Source organism: Odocoileus virginianus, chromosome 16 (assembly GCF_023699985.2).
Source record: "Odocoileus virginianus isolate 20LAN1187 ecotype Illinois chromosome 16, Ovbor_1.2, whole genome shotgun sequence".
Lineage (NCBI taxonomy): Eukaryota > Metazoa > Chordata > Mammalia > Artiodactyla > Cervidae > Odocoileus > Odocoileus virginianus.
Genome location: NC_069689.1, coordinates 16,490,992 through 16,512,243, shown reverse-complemented (window position 1 = coordinate 16,512,243; position 21,252 = coordinate 16,490,992). Strand labels below are relative to the sequence as shown.

At 48.3% G+C, this 21,252-nt stretch overlaps 1 protein-coding gene across 5 annotated transcripts in view; it reads right to left on the bottom strand.

Moving 5' to 3' along the window:
• Positions 1–289: 289 nt before the first annotated feature.
• CLMN (calmin) overlaps positions 290–21,252 on the bottom strand; it is a 123,421-nt gene continuing 102,458 nt past the window's right edge. Inside the window, exons 10-14 of one of the 5 annotated variants that reach the window (XM_070477886.1) lie at positions 18,034–18,230; positions 14,036–14,096; positions 13,353–13,423; positions 12,818–12,914; positions 290–10,692 (exon numbers count right to left, since the gene is read on the bottom strand). In XM_070477886.1, the coding sequence (XP_070333987.1) occupies positions 10,537–10,692; positions 12,818–12,914; positions 13,353–13,423; positions 14,036–14,096; positions 18,034–18,230 (582 nt within the window). In that variant the 3' untranslated portion in view covers positions 290–10,536. Of the gene's footprint in view, positions 10,697–12,817; positions 12,915–13,352; positions 13,480–13,813; positions 13,962–14,035; positions 14,097–18,033; positions 18,231–21,252 lie in introns of those variants that run through there. The other 4 variants (XM_020899138.2, XR_011491763.1, XR_011491764.1 and 1 more) reach the window with 4 other exon arrangements.

Genomic DNA, 21,252 nt, shown 5'->3' with positions numbered 1-21,252 from the left:
AGGATTCAAACCTAGGCAACCAGCCTAACTCCAGAATCACAGAGCCACTGCCACTGCCACAGGAAGTGCCATCACCGCTACCTTTGTTGTTCCTTCTTAGAGCTGCACCTGCAAAGGCTCAAGGCAAGTTAATGGTTTAAAAAAAGATAGACTTACAATCTCTGAGGTTCTATAGTCAATTGGCTTTTTACCCTGGCAATAGTAATCTCTGTCGGGATGAAGGAAAGACAGTGCAATTTCTGGTTCGTAAAGGCACGGATACACATGGAAATAAGAATGATCAATAAGCTGGTTGATTCATGAGATTTATACTCAAAATTTTTCTTAAGAATACATGTAATTTTACAAGACCATTCATCATAGCACCAAGCCTAATACTCCTTAATAGAAAACAGTCAAATAACAAATACTCCAGTTAATTTCCCACAGGTATAAATTATGCAAATAATCATTTATATCTTCATTTACAATAATTAATAAATAAGAGTACACGTTCATACAGTTTTTTAACAAAGATACCTTTTTTTTTTTACAAAGCTACAGCTATGTATATACTAAATAGACAAAATAATTCTTGTACTACAAAATAACATTTCACTTTTTTCCAATAGTTCTCTTAGTGCTCCCAGTAAAAATATTCAGACATTATCAATTATGTCCTGCCATGACATTAAGAGAAACGGTAGCAGTGAATCTGTTAAACATACTACAGACCTTGAAAAAATAAACCTATCATCACTCAATAGTATACACTTTCAACAACTCCTGTGCCCGGGTTTACTGATTGGTCACGACCATGCACCTGCTCCATGGTAGGGAACAACCATCCTTTTATATTTACTCTTTGTCTTTGGCTGATGTTACCAGCACCAATGTAAGTGACGCCGGCAGCTAATTTAGGGTGCAATTCAAGGACAAAGGGTCTCTGTTTCATGGTATCCCTTCCCCAAGTGCCACACCCACCCCAGGGACATTCTACACAAACATGCCAGTCTTTGGCTTCAAGGATCCAATGCTAGATATGCAAGCAGCCTCTGATTCAAGTGGAATTTCTGTGCCTGGACAGAGGAGCCTGGTGGGCCACCGCCCAAGGCGTTGCAGAGAGTCGGACAGGACTGAACGACTAACACTTTGCTTGTCGATGCTCGGAGGGGCAGGGGAAAGAATGAGAACAGAAAGGTCCAGTTGTTCCCATCTGTGTATTCCTGCAGCTGAACTTGTGAATTTCAAAGAATCTGAGAAAACTGCTGTGTCAGATGCTGATTTAATTTAAGGAGACCAGTTTAGTTCTGGGAGCCCAGGAAGCAGCTCTTGCATGTTCTACTCCAAGCTTCCACCCCCACACCTTCCACAGACAGACTACCTTTTATTCCGCCAAACCCTTTCCGAAGGCACCCTTCTAAATACTAAAGCCGGAAGCCGTGCTCTAAGCTTTGGAATTCACTTACAAATGCAGAGGCGCATTTATTCTAAGCAAATAGGCCACTTACTGAGATGTTAAAAAAAAAAAAGAAAGAAAAAAAACGAAGTTGCTAACCTTTGGATTTTTAAACCTAGGATGCACTTCTAAAAAGAGGTTGTCCAACTTCCAACCCAGAAATGTAAATGAATTATTCAAAGTGTCACAGCAGGTGGGCCGAAGATAGGGCATGGGTTCCTAACAGCCAGGCCAGTGCTGTCCTACCTCGGAACACTGTCAACTCTCTAGGTTACAGACACTCTAAATTAGAGTTTCCTTTTAAAAAGTGTTTCAACCCTTAGGAATACAGGCATGTTGTGGCTATCCTCACAGCAAAGTCTACTGACTTCCGGTGAGGCTAAGAGAAGTGGGAACTATTGCAAATGGGGGAAATTAAAAAAAACCCTACCAAAAGACACTTTTCTATTTGTTTTTGCAACAATGCAAAACCCACAACTTTTAAAGGCAGAACAAAGGAAAAAATGGTGATTCCTATCTCAGACCAACCAGTTGTCTTCCTCCAAGGAATTATGTTCTCATCCTTATTTTAATTGTGTTCTGCCCAGGACAATGAAATTTGCTTTTCAAAGGAGGCCACCTCTCTTCCACTCTGAAAAACAGGTGTTAGAAGAACTGAGTGAAGAGCTGGCGGCAGTTAATTAAAGTCACTCACTCTTGAATGTTAGACACTGAGGTTGTGCTGCTGAAGGCCCTTTAAAGGCAGTCATTTTGGTTGCAAATTTGCAACCTTAGACTAAAACTTGAATTTGGGGTGTCCTCAGTTATTAAAAAATGTTTAAACTTATTTTTAATTGAAGTATAATTGATGTACAATATTACTCAGTCACTTTTACGAACTGAGGATGAAGGAAATATCTAAGCAGTGTTGATGTGGAAAGTGAAAGTGTTAGTCACTCAGTTGTGTCCAACTCTTGGCGACCCCATGGACTGTAGCCCACCAGGCTCCTCTGTCCGTGGGACTCTCCAGGCAAGAATACTGGAGTGGGTTGCCATGCCCTCCTCCAGGGGATCTTCCTGACCCAGGGATAGAACCTGGGTCTCCTGCATTGCAGGTGGATTCTTTACCAGTGTCACCAGGGAAGGGTCAAAGTGTGTAGAAACCTAGAAAGGGAAAGAATGCAAGGTGGGGGGTTACAAGTGACGGATAAACTTTACCACCTGCCCAGCTCTGAGACCCTCACCCATGTTTGCCAACTAGACCGGTCAGTAGGAATCAGAATCTCCTTGGGGCAAAGCTTATTTTCTAAGCAGTGAAGTCTAGGGTGGAAATCAACGTTTGGAAGGAAGTCCTATATTTGTGGTTCTGCCACCTGCCAGCTCTATGATCTTGTTATTTTTCCTTCTTGTGTTTTAGCTTCCTCTAAAGCTAAAAGCACCACCTCCTGTGGTGAAAGAACCACCTCCTGTGATTGTTAAGGGTCCAGTGAGTTCATGGGTAGACTTCCTCTTATAAAAGGTATGAGTTAGGTTTGAGACTGAGCAGCTGGCAAGAGGGAGGCGGGTTGGAAAGAAGCTGGGAAAAGCTATGGTAACTGAATATAATGAAAGGAGGTCTAGTCAAACCTTGGCGAGGAGGGACAGGCAGACAAGGAGCTGCTGAGCAGCACACAATGTTGTAACAAGTTCACAAGGAAGCTATTAATATTTTTGGCCACACATGGAACTTTCCCAACCAAGAATCGAACCTGTGTCCCCTGCAGCAAAGCATGGAGTCTTAACCACTGGACCGCTGGGCAAGTCCACAAGGAAACTATCATTCACTCAACAAACATGTACTGAGTATCTACTCTACACAGAAGATGGTCAGAGAGGGCATTTGCCCAAGGTCATCCAGATATCTGAAGACAGAGCAGGAACTGGAACCTAAATCTGGCTGATTCCCAAACCTGCCCTCCTCCCCATCCCATAATACCTCCTGGGGAAGGAAGTGACTCTAAAATGAGTGGGCGGGGCGGGGGAGCTTCAGTTAGAGAGATTCCTGCCAGATGAAAGATGGCCTTGACATCTAAGTGTCGGGGATTTTAAAGTTACCAGCAGGATCAGGGCCAGACTGTTGTGTATTTAACACCATGTGGTCAAACAGCATAAAACACCGGCTGTCTTCTTCCCACAGAGGAGGATGCTTTTTGGCTTCTTGGTGCTACAGCCCTGGGCTGGAGGTGACTGCTTGTCAGATGGGTTTTCATCAAGGGTCGCAGAACAAATTATAAACATCTAAGTTGATCTTCCCCATGCTGCAGGACTTGGCGATTCCAGAAGAATCAGAGGGGTTCCGGAACTCTGATGATCTCTGCTGACCCTCGGGAAGTAGGGGCTGAATCTCCAGGCCTTTGCCCCTTCCCAAGCTGGCAGAATCCACAAGGGAAGAGGACGGTGAAAACCTACGGGTCGCTGTGAAGCTGTCATACATCAGAGCACGGAGGGCCAGGGCTCACCTGGAGCCTGAGGCCACAGCATCTGCAAGCTCACCATGGAAATGGAAAAATTCTGTATGCAAAACAGACCGAGTTACAGCTCTGCCTGCATCAGGTTCACTTCCCTTTGCTGACTGTTTTTCCTCAACAGATGCCCAACAAGAGACAGTGCATAAAAAGATCCGTGGGATTTCATGTCCAGCAAAGAAGCCACGTCTCATTTCTTGGCTCCCTACACTGGCTAACTGTTAAGGCAAACTCTGCAGCCATTTCCAGCAAATGAGCGTGTTATCACTCATGCTGGCTCTCAGCCTTCAGCCGCTCAGCCCAGGTCCTGGCCCTCGTCCTGAGCGCAACCCTGCTCAGCAGCTGGACGGACTGGACAAAGAGCCAGCTGTTCAGTGGGGGCTCTGGACAGCAGCTGCGGCCCCAGGCACTAAATCTGCCCCCCAAAGGTGGTTTCAGCAGAGATGATGCAATGTCGAGGTGAGGAAAATAACACCTCTGGGCCCAAAGGGCATCATGGGCTCTTGTTTCCTTGGCAGAGCATCACCAAGAAGGTTCTGAAGAGACATGCTGGCTTGAAACTCGCACACAGCCCACCTTGGGGACTTCAGGACCTCAATGGAGATGACTGGGGAGGTCTCCAAGTAGACAGGAGAGAAAGGCCATAGCTGCAAGCTGCAGTGGCCTTCTGGAGAGTTAAGAAAAGCCAAGGTCACATGAAAAAGAGTGCGTCACAGGACTGCCCTTCAATGACACGACCATGGAAACGAAAGAGTTCTTGACAAGGAAGCCACCATGAGTCCTGGTATTCAGGGAGATACAGTCTTTCCTCGTTTCCTCGGGCTTGTGTCTGAGATCAGCTCCCGGATGTTCTGACTCCTCAGTGGGGAAGGAGGTGCAAGTGAGCTTCAGGGACCGGAGGCTGGAGGTTTGCAGAAAACTCACTTGGGTGTCAAGATGTCCCTCCTGAGAGCGCTAAGCAACAATGGGACCAGTCATTTCTCCTTTCTGGTCCTCTACTTTCTCATCTCTTAAATGAGGCTTTCTTAAATGAGACACTAGATGCTTACATGATCCCTAAGGCTAGCAAACATCGTACAATTTATGGAGATCGATTGTACAGGGAGGCTGCCTCCAAATCTTCTGCCTTCTATGATTTTGACCCTCACACAGAGCTGGTTAGCACTGCACAGTGATGAGAGGAGAGCTGGGGAGTTGCTGTGGCTGCTGCTAAGTCGCTTCAGTCGTGTCCGACTCTGTGCGACCCCATAGACAGCAGCCCACCAGGCTCCGCTGTCCCTGGGATTCTCCAGGCAAGAACACTGGAGTGGGTTGCCATTTCCTTCTCCAATGCATGAAAGTGAAAAGTGAAAGTGAAGTCGCTCAGTTGTGTCCGACTCTTCGCACCCCACAGACCAGCCCACCAGGCTCCTCCATCCAAGGGATTTTCCAGGCAAGAGTACTGGAGTGGGGTGCCATTGCCTTCTCCTAGTTGGGGAGAATTCTACTCAATCCCAGAAAGGGAGAAGCAGCCTGTGTACGGAGTGGTTGTCTAAGGGGCAGAGAAGAGTGTACTCTGTCTTCAGTCCTGGTGGTAACCCATCTCCCCACAGAGTCCTAGCTTGAGGGGGAAAAACTGTTCACCCAGTTCCAAACAGCCACCCAACAGAGGGAGCATCCGTAATTGTTCACTGGCCAACACCAGTGTGGCCTACTGGTTTCCCCAGTGAAGCAAGGCAGGCAATGAAAACCTAAAAAGCGCATGACTCCATGGAGCTTGGGGGGAGCGGGAGCTCTAAGATGGTTGTGTGGGGGCAGGAGGTGAAAGAGGCAGGAAGGAGAACCCCCATCTGCACTGTGGCATCGAGGGGAGCGCTGTGTGTTCCCTCCCCACCCCACCCCTCAACTTGGCCCAATGTGATCTGAAGGCACTTGAAGACCACTGGCCCAGCAGGACTCAGGGCAAGTTCACAAGCATGTCCATGCAGCAGCGAGCTTGCCTAACCAGCAGGGAGAGAGCACGCGGGGGTCTGCAGAGACAGGGCCCATGTGTTCAAGATGGTGACCCGAGCACGTGGGTTTATGTCTTCCCTGGCGAAAGCCCAGAAACAAGAGCAAAGGAACGGATGTGATGGCATCATGAAGACAGAGCGATAGAGAGGAGGTGACAGCAGGTGAGAGATGCCAACCCATTTGTGGCAGGGGCAGGGTGGAGGCAGACGGGAGCAGGGCCAGGGAACCCCAACACCTACTACGTGCAGAGGAGAGACGTGGTACTGAGCTGCAGCCACTTCCCGGGGTAAGCAGAGGAGCTCCAACCCGGGACACCAGGCACAGTGCAGTGGGACCGACCCAGGGTGTCTACATACTGATGGTGATGAGATGCCTGCTCAGAGGTCAGGATGCGGGCACTCGGGTGTGCCCCAGCATCTCTGGGTACAGCCCTCCGGTCTGTGCACTGCACAAAGGGGCAAGGCTAACGGGCAACTGGGAGTTAAATCCAGTCCTTGCTCTGCTCCTCAAGCCTTTCCCTGGAGAAAGAGGCAAACGATGTGCCTGCCAGTTTGGTCACATGCCCATGGGTGGCGTCTGCCCCAGAGGGGTACTTATCTTGAAATCATCCACTCAGAGGGAATGCCCTTTTGAAACTGCATGAGGGTTCTGCATAGGCTAGTAGCTGCCCTGTGTATGCTCAGAGGGAAGTGGAAATATCTCTAAAGAAACACAATGAGAAAAGACCTGCAACTATTGATATGTGTGGTCCCCCCCTGAAGAGTTCAGGTGCCCACCTGGTGATCCTACAGACACACAGAGTTTCTGATCCATTTTTTGAGATATCACTCGTACACAAGAAAAGATCCACAGGATCACTAGATATCTCAAGAAAATGTGTAACATGAAAGACAGAGATTGAGACTAACAAAAGAAAGGGAACTTAGAGGAAATAAAAGCAAAACAGCAGAAAAGAAGTTCCTCAAAACCCCACTATCATGAACATCCAGAGAGATAAGTTCTGTAGCCATGAAACAAGAACAGGACACTATAAAACAGAAACAAGAGAACAGCCACAAAATGTTTTGGAAATTAAAAACCATTCACTAGGAACACTGAGAAGACAAAGTTCACTGTCTTTGCAAGCAGATAAAAAATTAAGAGATGAGAAATAGAAAAAACAATATTAGAGGATTAGCCTGGGAGGCCCAACATTGAAACAACAGGTGGTCCAGAAAGAAAAAATGTGAACAATTACAAGAAAACTTAAGAAATTTCCCATGAGAGCCCAGAACAAGGTATGCCATCAAGGGTACACCATCACTTGGTGTATCAAGCGACCGTTCAGAAGACTAAGAATGAAGGGATCTTAAATTGTTTCCTGAGAGGGTGGAGAAACCCAGGTCACAGCTAAAGGCCTGGGAATCAGAATGACATTAAGAATCTCAACAACCACATTGCAGGTGGGAGTGGTGGGAGAGTATTCTTTTCCACCCACAATTCTGTACCCAGCTACCCCCAGTAAGGGCAGAATAAGGACATTTAAAGTTATGCAAAATCTCAAAATATTTACTTTCCATGTTCTTTTCTCAGAAGTTACTAAGGAAGGTGCCACACCAAAATCATCATCATCATCATCATCAAGGAGAAAAAATTTGACGGGAAAAGACAAGCAACTATAGTACACCACTTGGTTCAGAAGTAAACAGACCTCATAGGCTCACGATGAAGAGAGATGTACCAAACAACATAATCTAACTATGCTGGAAAAACAAAGTGGGCTTTGGCTAAGAGCAAGATCCTTCTCTGCCATGGCAGCAAGCCAGTAGACATCTTGCTATTCTAAATTCTAAAAATAAAAAGAAATATAAGCATGTTATATAGAAATGCAAAGGTAAATATTAGAATAAATAGGAAGAGTTGAAAGAGTTACTTCCAGGAAGCAAGACATAGGAGATTGCCAGTTTCCATTAAAAGCCTTATTTATATTTGTTTCTTTTTTAACTATGAATATGTATTACTTGGATAAGAATTAAAAATAAATTCTTAAAAATAAATACAAATCATGGGGTGGTTTGTCCTGCTGGCTTCTTACTCACCCTCTATAACTGACTTCATTCACACAAGCCTATCCTCAAGTGAGAATTTTTTTTTTTCTTAAAAAAAAAAATCAGTTTGCTGCCAACTTGAACTAAATGACTTTCAGGCATCTTGCCTGTAGATGGTTTTAAACAATATTACACTTTGTAATGGGTGAGAGAGAAAACCTGCAGACTTTTCTGAACAAGGTCTAGATCCATAAAATGAAATGATTAACGTTCGGGTCATCTCTTCCCTGGCTCTTCAAGCATCTAATTTAGGTGAGGACTGTTTGATGTCCAGAGTTATAAAATATCACACACATAATCTTTAGTATCATACTCTGAGCGTTCAATGATGCTAGGGAGCTCATTAATTAGCTCATTTTCCATGTGACATTTGGCCCTCTAGATGGAATTGCTCCAAGCTCCCAAAAGCTTTCAGTTGGAAGGCTTAGATTCGTCCATGGAGAGCAGGCAGGCTATAACCAGAGTGGGATAGAAGTCAGGTTTTGGCTGTCATCAACTGAAATGTGCTAGGTAAATTCTTTCGGCCATGCTGGAATTCTGTAAACTGTAGACCCACTGCTCGAAATAAGCAAGCCCTTGGCTTGCAGAGAGAGAAGCATGATTCTTGGAGTAAGAACAACACTGGTGGGTCAGCTGACAGGCTATTAGAGCTGTGAAGGGTATTCCAGAAGGAACGGGTGGGAAGGGAACAAAACTTCGTGGGAAAAATACGAGAAAAAAACAAAGGTTGGCTGTTAACCTAAAAATTTTGGTTTTGTTTTAAATGAGGACATTCTTATCTATTCATTTTATTATTTTATTTTCTCAGGACATCCCTGGGGCCAAGAGAAGTTCCCTAAGACAGGGGACAGCTCCGGAGGGGACATCGGGTGGTCTGGGTACACTTGAAGTCTGCTCCCGGTTGGCTGTGCCATCTTGGTCAAACGGCTCTGCCACTCTGGGTTCAGCAGCAAAGACGCTGTCTGAACGACCCTCTGGACCTCGCTGTCTGTGGGTTTATAAGTCTCACCCAATATACTTTCTGAGCGGGAAGGACAAGGGGAGGAGGGAGGGATACCCAGGGAGGCAGGGCCTGTGTCTTGAAAGGAAGCAGGGAGCCCAGGGTAAAAGGAAGACGGAAGACCAGAGGGCAGCTGGATGCCCATCCTCTGCCACCTGCCAGTTCTGGCTACTTCTCAAGATGCCTTCTGGAAACCTTTCTCCTTTTCAAGAAACCCATTATAACCCATTATAACGGACCACAAAGGACGGCGGTGCTGAGACTCGAGCTGTTGGGCAGGTGTGCACAAAGGTGCTCTCGGAGCAGCAACCTGCTGCGCTACTACCTGCTCTAACATCAACCAGAGCTCATTCTCAGCCAGGTCACTCCTGCCCTCCTCCTGGGGCTTTGGGAGGCTCTAGGTGTTTACAGTGCTCTGGGGGACCTTGGGTACCAGCCTTGGGTACCAGCCTCTGGAGCCACGGATGGAAGCCGGAGGTGGGGGGTACGGGTGCGGGACTGCCCAGGCAGAACAAGAGGGATCCCAGGCCTTGCCCCGAGTTTCATGTTTCGACTAGACCACCGCCTGAGAATCCTCTTGAAAGGAGGATTCCATGGGTGGAAAAGGTTTGAAAAATTACAGCTTTATCTCAATTCGGTCAGTGCAAAAGCAAAATGAAAATGCATCTTCTCCCTAGAAAAACACCCTAGTGTGAACAAGTGTGCACTGCCTTTACTTTCTGTGCATTTTGCCGACTGTGGACACACTTTCCTGGGGCTGGCAGTTTTGCACTGTTTTTTGGATAACCCCCTCCCCTGCCCCACAAAGACCACGACCAACTGCCAGATGACCAGAGGACCCCCAGCACCTTCACCCAAATGCCACTCTTCGAGGAAAGTGGGGCAGTTTTCTTTCCATGGGGGCTCTCCCTGGGGTATCCATCCCCTTTGGCATCAGGAGGTGAGAAACTCAAGTCCATCTGGGACCTTAAAAACCAAGCGAGCTAAAAATCAGTGCTTGTGCTCAGCCGATGAGTCACGTCCAACTCTTTGCAACTCCAGGGACTGTAGCCCGCCAGGCTCCTCTGCCCATGGGGTTTTCCAGGCAAGAATACTGGAGTGGGTTGCCATTCCCTTCTCCTGGGGATCTTCCCAACTCAGGGATCGAACCTGCATCTCTTGTGTCTCTGGCACTGGCAGGCAGATTCTTTACCACTGAGCCACCTGAGAAGCCCCATAAGTCTCAGCCACGAAGCTTAAGCGTAATACCTGACAGACCAAGGCACACAAACCCCACCCAAGGATCCGGCCACACACCTGAGTGTTGTGTTCACAGCCTAAGAGAAAAGCATGCTTAGGACTTACAAGAAAAGAAAACAAAAGGAAACATGAAAAAAAAAAAGTGGGAACGGGGCAGGGGTGGGGGGGTCCAAGTTTCCTTGGAGGTCTTCCACTATCTGCAGAAGTGCCCCGTCCAGAATAGGCAAGAAGAGGAAGGAAGGAGAATGCCCACCCCACGGCCAGGGTCCTGTCTCTTTTATTACGCAGACACACGCATCAGAGTCTGTTGACGTCCAGCTGGGGGAAGAGCAGCAGGCAGTAAACCAGGAGCCAGAGGAAGAGGATAAAGTACATCACGTCCGGCTGCTGGACCAGCTGTGTCAGCGAGTCGCTCTGGATCTCCCGCAGCCTGGCTTTGCCCGAGTGGTTGGCCTTCCTGCAGGAGGGGAGACACACCAAAGCAGTCACAAGTGATGTTCCCCCATCCAGGGGACCCCCGCTCCCTCCCCGTTCTCCAGCCTCACTGCCCCACTGGAGAGCCAACAGCTTCCCAGTGAGGGGCAGACCCAGGTGGAGGGCGGGGTCCCGGGATGCTCTGAGCTTTCAGACCCTCTCAGTTCATCTCCACGACACCAAGACAGAGGAGCTGTGAGCCCCATTCTGCAGATGGGCCTGCTGAACCTCATGGGGTGGGTGGAGGGTGGCTTTCTCCAGCCCACACAATGACTTGTGACAGAGCTGGGACCCGGGCCAGCTTTGCACCCTCCTCCAGGATGTGTCCCTTTATACAGCAGTGCCCTGAAGGCAGAGTTCGAGGCTGACAGCTCTTTTTTATTCTCCCAGGAACAGAGGGGCTTCCTAAGGAATCTAAAGAGAGGAATGGAGTGTTCCCTGCTCACTGATCATTTAAAAACAGCCATTAGCAACAAAAAGACACACCTCTCTACCACCTAGTTTTTGTTCTTGGCTTTGGAATCTAACCTTGAAAATGATTACCAGGTTCCATATTGGTGAGAGGTGTCTTTCTTAGTTTCTTCTTTAAGAGAAGAGAGTAGATGTATACTTTTAAGAGAGTGTGTATATATATATATATATATTTTTAATATTGGTTTATCTGGCTGCACCAGGTCATAGTGGCAGCATGTGGAATCTCTGTTGTGGCATGCGGGATCCAGTGCCCTAACCAGGGATCAAACCCGGGACTGTCTGTGTTGGAAGCGTGGAGTCTTAGCCACTCAATCTCCAGGCAAGTCCCTCTTCTCTTATTTTCCTCTTATTTTAACAGAAAGTGAAAGTGAAAGTTGCTCAGTCATGTCCGACTCTTTGTGACCCCATGGACTATACAGTCCATGGAATTCTCCAGGCCAAAATACTGGAGTGGGTAGCCTTTCCCTTCTCCAGGGGATCTTCCCAACCCAGGGATCGAACCCTAGTCTCCTGCATTGTGGGCGGATTCTTTACCAGCTGGGCCACCAGGGAAGCCCTAAAGTAGCGCTAAAGTGACATTTTATTGTTGCCTGGTGGAGAGAGTCCAGAAGGGTGCTGTGTGGTGGTGACAGAAAAGGGTCAGAAGACATAATCTGATTGCAGTAGGGTCTCTACTTGCAGCTGCATTTACAGAACCTGTGTGTAAGCTCCTCGGGGTCAATCTGGGGCACATGACAGAGATTATGAAAAGCAAAAATCACCTCTTCCCTGAATCATCTCCTGATACAGCAAGAAGCCAGGTCAAGAGGGGATTAAACCTTTGCTCTGGTCTGGAAACTGAGTGATTCCTATGCAGATAAGGGGCAGAATTTCTTTCTCCTTCTTAAAATTGTTTTTAGAGAAATTTTAAACTACCTTTTTTTTATTGCATAGGTAATAAATGCTCAAAAGCATGGAAAACGCGATGGCATTTCTCAACCTTGCAGGTTCAATTTCCAAAGACTCTATCTCATAAAACTAAAAGTACTATTTTCCTATGAGGATGTCAAGCCCAGTGGAAAACGTGAATTAATATTTCCATTTTATGGCAGGAGAGGGAAACAAATCTTGCCTCTTTTTTTTTTTTTAAGAACCAGAGAGGTAGACATCTAAAGATCACACTCCTGGCTGTTGGGAAACTTTCAGAGTCTTTCCATTTGAATAATCTAAGTCCTTCCAGGTTTCCCTGGTGGCTCAGAAGGTAAAGAATCTGCCTGTAATGCAGGAGACCCAGGTTTGATCTCTGGGTCAGGAAGATCCCCCGGAGAAGGGAATGGCAACCCACTCCAGTATTCTTGCCTGGAGAACCCCATGGCAGAGGAGCCTGGCAGGCTACAGTCCATAGGGTCACAAAGAGTTGGACACAACTGAGTGACTAACACTTTTCAAGTCCTTCCAAGCCAATTCAAATCCATGGCAAATACAATAAATAAATAAATGAAATCAAGCGATTCAATCACTTTAACAGGGATAGGGACATCTCAGAATTGTCAGTTTCAGATCTGTCTGCCTGCCTATGTTCTAAACGGGTGGTGTTACAACCATTCGACACTCAGTCTGGGTCATCTAGTTCTCCAGCAGTAAGAAATACTTTCATAGACATCCTGGCATGTTTGCACTCCCTCTTCATGTCTGCTCTGATGCCATAAAACTGTAAAATCAGCTCAGTGAGCTTCTGAGTATTGTACCTGCAGTGGCGACACAGAAGGAACATGGTTGTCAGGGGCTACAGCATTTTAAAAAGCACACACAGTATCCCATTCCTACCCTCCTCTGCCTGGCTCTGTTCAGAGGGCCAGCTGATGCCACTGCATTATTGCAATGAAGACTCACACCCAGGTCTCGAGACCTAGGTCTCATGACCCAGACGTGTCTTTAAACCAAGTCATTTTTCTGAACTGTGCCCTGCTTGTCAACCTGGATTCATATCTACTTTGCCCTCCCACTCACATTCAATTTCCATTCATTTTCTCTGAAACAGGTATTTTCTTGCATGTTCCTAGACTATTAATATTATTATCCAACAAAGCCCTAGTTGGAGAATAGCCACCCCCAGAAGGTAGACTGTGTGATTAAAGAAAAAAAAATCCCTTAAACCCTACCGAGCCTGTAGTCCAGCCACCCACCTGGTTAACATTCGGTTTCTTCTGTCATCCACATCTGCTGCGTTCCTCAATTGAACATAGCTAAAATGATCCTACAGTGAAATTTATAAACAAAACCCCCGCAACCCAATTAGTAAAGATGAAATCTCTGAAACAGAAAATAAGATGATTTTAAATATACAAAGTCGAGCATGCCATGCTTTTCTCAATCTTGCAAACATCTAGTTCCAAAATAAAACTACTAAGCAATGTTCTACAGATTATTCCCACGGGTGGACGGAAGAGGCCCCACCCCCCACAACTGGGGCAAGCTACGGATCCCCGGGCTTTTGGGGGCCCAACACATGCAGAGCTAAGCAGTTGTGAAGACAAAGGGAACCCTCTGCTCAGGCTGCATCTCTGTCTTTGAACGTGATCTTTATGGATGTGTGTGCAGGGGTGGGGTGGGAGGTCTTGGATACGATTGTTATGACAAAGAGGCCTTTGGGCTTTAAAATCATCACTTTATTTACATCCCCTAATGCCCAAAATGGACATCTGACTGGACTGTGCTTAACGACAAGGTTTCAATTTGCTTGTCTTCTATCCAAAAGCATAGCTGTTGCACGTCAGTAATTTCAAAGCTCTGGGCTGGGGGGAAGGAAGGAGGGAAAGGAATTGATTAGCAGGGGCCGGATGCGAGAAGAAGAAATTCACATACTAACCGATTCCAAAGACCTATTAGTATGTCGTCGAATGTAAATGCTGGAGTCACTGTGACTCGTCCTGAAAAATAAACACATGTTTTGAATTGATGCCACCAAGAACTCCTCACTGCCCCCTTCCCGAGGCCAACACATGTGGATTTAGGCAAGCTCTGACTTCAGACCTAGTGATGGAAATGACCCATTATCCAGTATGCGTGCTTAAAAACAGCAGGATGATATGAAAGAGCCACACTGAGCCCTCATTGACAAGAAAAAAAAAAAGTGAAAATAATTTCAAATAGAAAGCAGACCACATATTCTTAAAAATCATAGGATTTCAGAGCAGGGGAAGATTTCTTTTTCCAAATATCCCCCAATTGTGGGACTCGGCAGACGTCGTCTGCAAGCTAAAGTCAGACCCAAACTGGGTCCTGGGATCCGGACTCCCTCTGCAGTGCTCCGTGCATGATGCTGAGGACTCCCAGGTCTGGACCGCCTCATTTCCTTTCATACAGGAGGCAGTGGATTTTCTAACTATATCTGTGAGGCTGATGTGGGAAGTATCTCTGATCTTCTAATGAAGCTGCTTCACTATAGTTAGAACTGGACATGAAACAACAGACTGGTTCCAAATAGAGAAAGGAGTACGTCAAGGCTGTATGTTGTCACCTTGCTTATTTAACTTAAATGCAGAGTACATCATGAGAAATGCTGGGCTGGAAGAAGGACAAGCTGGAATCAAGACTGCCAGGAGAAATATCAATAACCTCAGATATGCAGATGACATCAACCTTATGGTTCACTCAGGGCTAAGGCAAAAAAGACACCCAGCCAGAGGTCTCGGTTCTTATCCTGGATGACTGACCATAGTCAAATAGTTGATTAACCATAGTCAAATAGTTACACCTCTGATCAGTTTTCCACATCTGTGAAATGGATCGTCATTCCCACCCCATCTGCTTCTTGGAGTTGTCAGGGATACTAGCATTCCGTAGGGCAAAGTGGTCCTGTCTTGCTGCTCAACAGAAGAATGAGGCGTTGGATGTGGACTGCCTGATATTGAGACCATCACATCAGTTTTCTCAAGTCAGACCTACTACATGGCATTGTGGGGTCCAGGGAAGAGTTTATTCCCATTATTGTCAGCCTTGCTATTCCTGCTCATGGCTGTCCCCTAAACATCACCAAACTCTTCCCTTTCTGCGGGTGGCACGTTTCCAGCTAACAGGTTTTGAGCACATTCTATGTGCCAGGTGCGGGGCTAGGCCTAGGGAAACTTCAGTCTTCATCCTCAATTTAAAGTCTGTGTTAGTTTCTCCTGGCTGGTATCACAGCACAGAAATGAAACAAAATGCACCAACAGGAAAAAAAAAAAAAAACAAAGAACCTGCTCTTCCAGGAGACCACATTGGAATGAGAGAGCACACCCACTCCTTATCATTCCCTACCTCCTGCCCCCTAACAAGGAACTTTTATTCCTTGAATGCCTAATGCAAGCCAGGTGCTGTGCTAAACGCTAGAACCATACTGGTCCTAGCCGGCTGGAGCTGGCTGACAATCTAGGGGGAGAGTAGATGATAAACACATCCTTCCATGTATTATTATAGAAATGACTGCTTTGATCAATGCTGTGAAGAAAGAGAACAGAAGCTAAGAGAACATATAAAGGGCTATCAAAAATAGCCTGGAGAAATCCAGGAGGGCTGCCTGGAGGAAGTGGTAGTGGGGCTGAGACTCAAGGGAGCAAGGCAGGAGACAGGTGGGGGACAGAAGGATCCTTAAAGGTGAAGGAGATGGGCTGGGGGCATTCCAGGACCTCAACTGAGGCCAGGGTGGTTGGTGCACTGGAGATGGGGAAGAGGGTGACCGAGGGTGGACAGAGATGAGGCTGAGAGATGAGCCATGAGGGGTCCTGCAGGCTCTGGGCGAGTGGCCTTTCTGTCTAGACCAATGGGGAGCCACGGGGGTGACCAACAGCCAGGAAAATACCCTGTGCCGTCCCTGGGCACAGAGATAGATGCCCAGGGCTCTGCTCCTTTCCTAAGCCTCAGCCAGGCAATGACCTCCCTGATCAGTGCTCTGGAGTCAGGGTCAGGGAGTTGGGGGGGGAGGTGAGGTGGCCCTGAGCACAGGACCGGCGTCCAAGTTCATTCACACGCATGAGCGCCCCTCCATGTTATCTGATGACATTAGGTATTTAGCTTCCACCATGGCTAAGATGATGCATCACGGTTATAGCGTTGCTTACGTGAGATGGGCTGGAGGAGCTGAGAGATCAGAGTAAAACCTTTGCATCGAAAGGTCAACCCAGCCTCACGCTCACAGACAGTGAAACGTCGGTTGACTTTTCCGTATCCCTCCCCCAGTCCCATCTATCTCCATGGGGCAGGTTTGGCTGGTCCTTCTGATGAAGAGGGACGAACAAGGTGCTCGCCTCCTCCCCACCCCCACGCTCCCTGTGTCTCCTCCCGCACCCTCTCATTCGATGAATACTTCCTGAGATGCCTATTATGTGCCAGTTCTTGCTCAGGCTGTTTGTCCCAACAGCTCTCTCCCTCTCCCAAATGCAAGTCCTGCTCATCCCTTGATGCTGAATTCAAATGAACTCTCAGCACCTAGGCTACCCTGACCCTCTCTGCCCCCTCTGAGGTCTCATCATAAAGCCCTAGTTGCCTCTCACACCCAAGATGCCCACCCAGTCCCAGCAGGATAGAGGGAGCACTCCCTGTCTCCTTCCAGCTGGGGGCTCCTGGAGGGCAGAGCCGTGGCCGGCCTCTTCCAGAGTCCCCAAGTCTAGCGGGTTCCATCACACAAACGTGACGACTCAAAGACTGCTAAGGCCTGGCCTGCTTAGGGAGAAGGGGAGCAGCCTGGCATCTGACTAGTGGCCCCTCCCATTGCAGCTGGCAGCAGTTGGCAGCTGCCTCCCACTGTGCCTTATGCCTCCTCCCCTGGGCTCCCATCTGCTCTTTGTCCCCCAAAACCCAACATGGGAGCCAGGTGGAGGGGACGTGGGAAGCAGGGCATTGGACACCCCCACTCCCTGGCTCTTCCTGTATGGGCTTAAAGACCCCCTCACTCCCCCAATGATTGTCTCAAACATTTCCCTTTGTGGCCAGCATAGCTTACCCAGCACAGGCAACGTGGGGTCACGGAAGGAGCGAGGACCTCTGACAGGTCTGGGTCCCTTGGTATCTCCTAAGCTGGGAGGTACCCCCCAAGCTTCCTAATGATGCCCAGTCTCACCTGCCTGCCTATCGGGGTGCCCACGAGAATTGATGAACCAATGTAAGGGAAATGCCTGAACACGCAAGGGCTGGTACAAGGTGAAGGCAAATGTGATGATGAGTGATGATGGGGAGAGACCAGGGTCTTCTGACATTCAGCAGTTAAATATTTTCCCTGGGAATAATCCGGCCCATCCAGCAGCCTCGGAGTGACAGAGCAGATGTGTGCTACAGGCTTCCTAGCAGTTTAAGTTCATCATCCTCCCTGCCTCCTCCTCCCCTGGGGTAAATCGACCATCCTTACTGCCTTGGATCCAAACTCGTGGGTGAAGCTGTCATATTAAAGTCCAGCTTCCATGCAACAGGGATAAATGGTTCCCTCCACGCATATGCAGTACATCCCTTCTGATTCTGTAAGATGCTCCCAAATGGCTAAGTTTGATCTCTACCTACATTGACTGGTAGTTATCATGGGCTAAGGCTGGCAGGGTCAAGTCTATTACCTCTCATCCCCACCCCTACCTCCAGTTCAGCCACCTCTCTGCTCACTGCCCGTTTCCACTCAAAGCTGCTGGAGGTGAGAAGAGGTGAGCTGCAGGTCCTCCTGGTTTTGAGGTGAGTCCTTGGGGGAGCCCAGGTGTGGAGAAGGAGCACTTTATCTGAATCTGTTTCCCTTGCTGTCCAGCCCTGCCCCCGCATCCCCATCCAATCAGAAACCGGAAATGGGATGAGATTAGAGAGTAGCTCCCCAGGCTGGGGCTCTGGGGCGAGAAGATGTTAATAAAATACCTGGAAAGGACTTTGTGGTCACCGGTGTCTTCTTCCAGGTCATCTGAGGAGCGAACAGTTCCAGGTGCTATAAATACTGAGCTTTCTACGTGGTCCACATGTTTCCTTTTCTCCTTTTTTTTACTGCTGATCGATTCTTCCATTACCTTTTCCTCTAAGGGGCTGGCTACATTTTCCGAGTTTGGGAATTCCTGGGACTGAAGGACAAAACAACCAAATACAAGTCAGCATTTTATGCCGCAACGTGGAGTGCGTGACACCATCCAGCAGCAACCCACTCCACCTTCACTCCAAGGCCCAGCTAAGGTGCCCCCTCCAATCCGGCCGCTCCTGTGGGGTCCTTCCAGCACAGTCTAGTGCGGAGGAGAAGCCTGCCAGAATTCCTGCTCCCTGTGCAGAGTTCCAAACGCTCCAGATTGATGGATCAAAACAGCATGGGTTTTACCGTCAGTAAGACCTGCTTTCAAATCTTAGCTAAGTCAGTTATCTGACCTTGAGTAACTGACTTGATCCCTTTGATCCTCAGTTTCTCTGTCTGTCAAATGGGTATAATAATTATCAGCCTCTTATAAAGTGCTTATACCACTGTGGTTCTTCTAAAGGACATCCCTCACAGCGGGCAATGGTTAGACCCTTCACACAACCATCATCCACTTAAACAGAAGAACAAGTACTGGACGCCAGGTGGGGCAAGGGTTGCGAAGGTGGCCCTTGTGTTTCAGGAGATGAGTCTTCACTGTACTTTTGTCCAAAGGTGGATGGCAGCGCAACCTCTATTGCATTTACATAATAAGGAAGATTCTTTGACCACCGGCCCAACTAGGCTCTCTGAAACCCACGAGGAATGCTCTCACATGAAATTAAGAAGCGTGGGAATTGTTGGCTATACCTCTCAAGAATTCCGACTGGGGCTGGAAAAACTTGCTCAACAGGTATTCTAATAAGAGTATCAGAGTGGCCAGACTCAGGCAGCCCATGAGAACAAAGCTCCCTGCAGAAATTAAGCCCGCTCTCAGCAGTCTGAAACGCCAGTTCCTCCTCCATCATCAGTGAGCAAATGCTACCTTTCTGAAAAGTGAAATGAGGAGAGGACTGATTTTCTTAAAGACTAGAAGCCAGAACTTGCCATTTTCTAGTCTGTTTAGAAGACAGTTTTTTCCTTTTTTTTTTTTAAAGGAAGGCCGGGTATGGGAGAAATTTTCCATCCATGTCATCCTCTCTGTCAGGAAACAAGACTCCCAGACCTCACCTGTCATCCTGGGCCTCACCGCTTCCCCTCCCCCGGCCCTGCTCACTCGCTGGGATCAAGGCCTGGGTTACATACACTTAGGAGCCAATTACAAGGTGTGTTTGGGAGGAGTGGGCACCTGCTGGCTGGACAGGTAAGCACCGGAAGAAGCAGTCCAGTGATGAGAGATGCAGGCTGGTGCCCACCCCGGAACCCAGAAATGCAAGCTCTCCCCAAGCCCTCCCACAGCTCAGCGTAAAACAGATGCAAACCTTGATCTCCCGAAGCCCTTCCCAATCCAGGACTCTTCCAACCTTGTCCCAAACCATCTGTTCACATGCTGGCCACACACACAGGCGCAAAGCCTGCCTTTGGAAGCAGAAGACAGTGAAGTACCTCATCTACATGTCTCCACTCAGTCACTGGGGGAGGAGACTGAGGCGCTTATTAGTCATTTTCCAACCTTTTTTTAAAAAATGTTCTTGGCCGTGCAGCAAGGCTGTGGGATCTGAGTTCCCCGACCAGGGACTGAACACACATCCCTTGCACTGGAAGCTCAGATTCTTAACTACTGGACCGCCAGGGACGTCCCCTCATTAGCTGTTTTAAGTCACCCCGAGGGGCAGAGAGGCAACTCAGGCCCTCTTCACACCACCCACTCGGTCCCCTTTCTTTTGCTCTAAAAGCAATGTGCGGCCCCTAATGGTTCAGAGAATCATCCCATTGCTGTTGTCATCCCCAGCCTGGGGATCTGGAGACCTATTGAGGGGCATTTCCTACCCCGCAGGATTTTTGGGGTCTCCCACAGGACGAGCCTGCTCTGACAGATAGCAGACAGACGGGGAGGGGCAGGAAGGCAGGACTGGGCTCCTCTCCCTAAGGTGGCAGACAGATCACTGACACCTAATAGAGCCACCCAACCCTCTCCTCTAGCCAAAGACTGAGAGTGGGCGCTTGGCCCCAAGGAGGTCTGGCCAAGCTTGGCTTCTACGCCGTCAGGGCCAGAGAACCCTGTTCCCCCTCCCGCGCTCAGGCGGGGACTCTCCTCCACTGTCTGGAGTTGGCAAAGCCACAGATGACGCTATCACTTCTGGCCCATCTAAACCCTAAATGTCTTGTTTTTAAAAATTAATTAATTAATTGACTTGGCTGCTCTGGGCCTTAGTTGTGGAACACGAGATCTTTAGTTGCACCGTACGAACACTTAGTTGCGGCATGTGGGATCTAGTTCCCTGACCAGGGATGGAAACCAGGCCCCTTGCACTGGGAGCTTGGAGTTCCAGCCGCTGGACCATTGGGAGAGTCCCCTAAATGTCCTCTGCGTGTGCGCATGCTCAATCACTTCAGTCGTGTTCGACTCTGTGCGACTCTATGGACTGTAGCCCACCAGGCTCTTCTCTGTCCGTGGCATTCTCCAGGCAAGAATATTGGGGTGAGTTGTGTGCCCTCCTCCAGAAGATCTTCCTGACCCAGGGATCGAACCTAGGTCTCCTGCGTTGCAGGCAGGTTCTTTACCGCTGAGCCAACAGGGAAACCCCCTGTGTTTTAAGGTTACTCAGATTCCCCTTCTGCAGCCTCCCCGGAGGGCAAGGCTTTCTTGCTGCTCCGAGCACCCTCACTGGATCCTGTCTCGACTCTCCATCATCTCAGGGTTTAATTTACCTGTCCTCACAGAACACCCCAACCTGCCATTCAGTGCACCTTGACTGTGGCTTTGCAGGCCCTGTCGGGCTGGCCTCTGGAGCCCAGAGATGAATACAGAAATGCTCCCTCTTTACTGGGAGAGAAAATCACGACCCATGAGACCCGAAAAGAGTCCAACATGACTGAGCAACTGAGCATGTGAACACACACACACACACACACACACACACACACACACACAGGTGGTAGGTGGTAAGCAAAGGCCTCCAGATAGGGGAGCAACCCCAGCAAAGCCTGGAGGCAAAGGAGTGTCTGGGAGGCGGGGGAGAGGCAGCTGTGTCTGGAGG